Source organism: Diuraphis noxia, unplaced genomic scaffold, assembly GCF_037042655.1.
Source record: "Diuraphis noxia isolate RWA-SAM2 unplaced genomic scaffold, SU_Dnox_SAM2 contig0006, whole genome shotgun sequence".
NCBI classification, from domain to species: domain Eukaryota; kingdom Metazoa; phylum Arthropoda; class Insecta; order Hemiptera; family Aphididae; genus Diuraphis; species Diuraphis noxia.
In genome coordinates, this window is record NW_028301716.1 from 1,378,183 (window position 1) to 1,379,817 (window position 1,635).

General features: G+C 37.4%; 1 protein-coding gene across 1 annotated transcript; it reads left to right on the forward strand.

Annotated features, from left to right (window-relative positions):
* Positions 1-879: 879 nt before the first annotated feature.
* Positions 880-1,434, forward strand: LOC149054477 (receptor expression-enhancing protein 5-like). The gene has a single exon (XM_089229950.1). The coding sequence runs from the start codon at positions 913-915 to the stop codon at positions 1,432-1,434; it is 522 nt and encodes a 173-aa protein (XP_089086076.1). The 5' UTR covers positions 880-912.
* The last annotated feature ends 201 nt before the right edge of the window (positions 1,435-1,635 follow it).

Here is a 1,635-nt window from a genome sequence, read left to right on the forward strand (position 1 = left end):
TATACAATTAATAGTTTAAGAAAAAATGAGATAAATTCCATATATACATATAGAATATAAATATACTAAATATTAAAATATAAGAACGTACAAAGTATAAAAAGTTAGATAACGCACTTGATAATAGTTATAGGAAACAATGTGGAATAGCGTAATTTCAATGAGTTAAAATATTTATAATTTGGATTTACTTACTAGTGTGGTAAGAAGGGAAATGAGAAGTTTTTCATGATATTTGAAAATTCGGAGATAAATGAGGTTAATAGCTTTTGAATATTTGAGCAAAATTGAAAATGATTTTTAACAACGAATGCTAAAGAATTAATGACTAATGCCACATTATAGCTAGACATTCACAAAAACAAAAAACTATTCCTTGAAATAGTCAAACTAAATATAAAACTGACAAAAAATGTAAATAAATAAAACAAAAATAAAAACACTAAATTTACCAGTACCTATATAATATACATCTATACTCTTTTGTCCAAGGTCTGATAACCAGTTCAGCCAGATGCCCAGATGTAAATTACATCTATTGATGATGATTAAATCATATATTTGGCGGCTTTCTTTTTCGTCGTCGTAGTAATTTTGTCATGGAAACTGTATACGATCTACACTTGCCAACGATCACGTTTAATATTATTATAAATACAATTTAACTATCAACGATAATTTATATTACAATATCGTTATCGAGAAAATTGCCTCTTCGGCTTAATAACTGTATTGAGGGTACACACAGTTAGGGTGGTAAGTAAACACACACACACACACACCTTCCATGTGACATAACTACATAAGTCATTGTCTGTTTAATAATAATAATAGTAATATACCTACACATAATGATGAAATGTTTTCCATTTACAGCCGTCAACAAAGGTTTCAAGAGAGGAGGGACATAGCATGGCACTCATAAACGTCTATAACACGATCGACTCGGCGTTGCAGGACAGGACCCGATCGTGGACGGCGCCATTCGTGTGGCTCGAGGGTCGGACCGGTATCAGCCATGTGAAACTGTTCTTGGGCTGCATGTTGACCGCTTTAGCGTTCGTCATCGCATCAGGCCGAATGGTTATGCTGGTCAGCAACCTGCTGGGGTTCGCGTATCCCATGTACGCCACCATCGAACTCATGATGCGGGACGACATTCGTGGTGAGACACCATCTCCACCGGTGCCCGCCGAACAGCACGGACGTGGTGCACCCGTTTCGCCGGCCACCCGGTGGCTCACGTACTGGATAACGTTTGCGGCCGTGCTCATCGTGCAGCAACTGTGCGGTGACGTGTTGCAGATCATACCGTTTTACTTCCTCGCCAAGATTGTGTTTTTCGCGTGGTGCGCGTTGCCAATGGAAGCCAACGGCGCCACGTTCGTGCACAGATTCATCGTGCGTGATTATTTAAAGCAATTTTTCATCTGACCACGCACCTAGAACTTATCCAAGACACGGCTTCAACGCGTTTTTTAATTACATAATCATATACTTACGTGAATCATGATTTATAAACATTTAATACACGAGACCTTCTAACAATAGTGTATTGTGTATCCACTATAGGAAGTATAATAACGCATTGTTTTGCATAAAAACCTTAATCTATAATTTTTCTAAATATACACG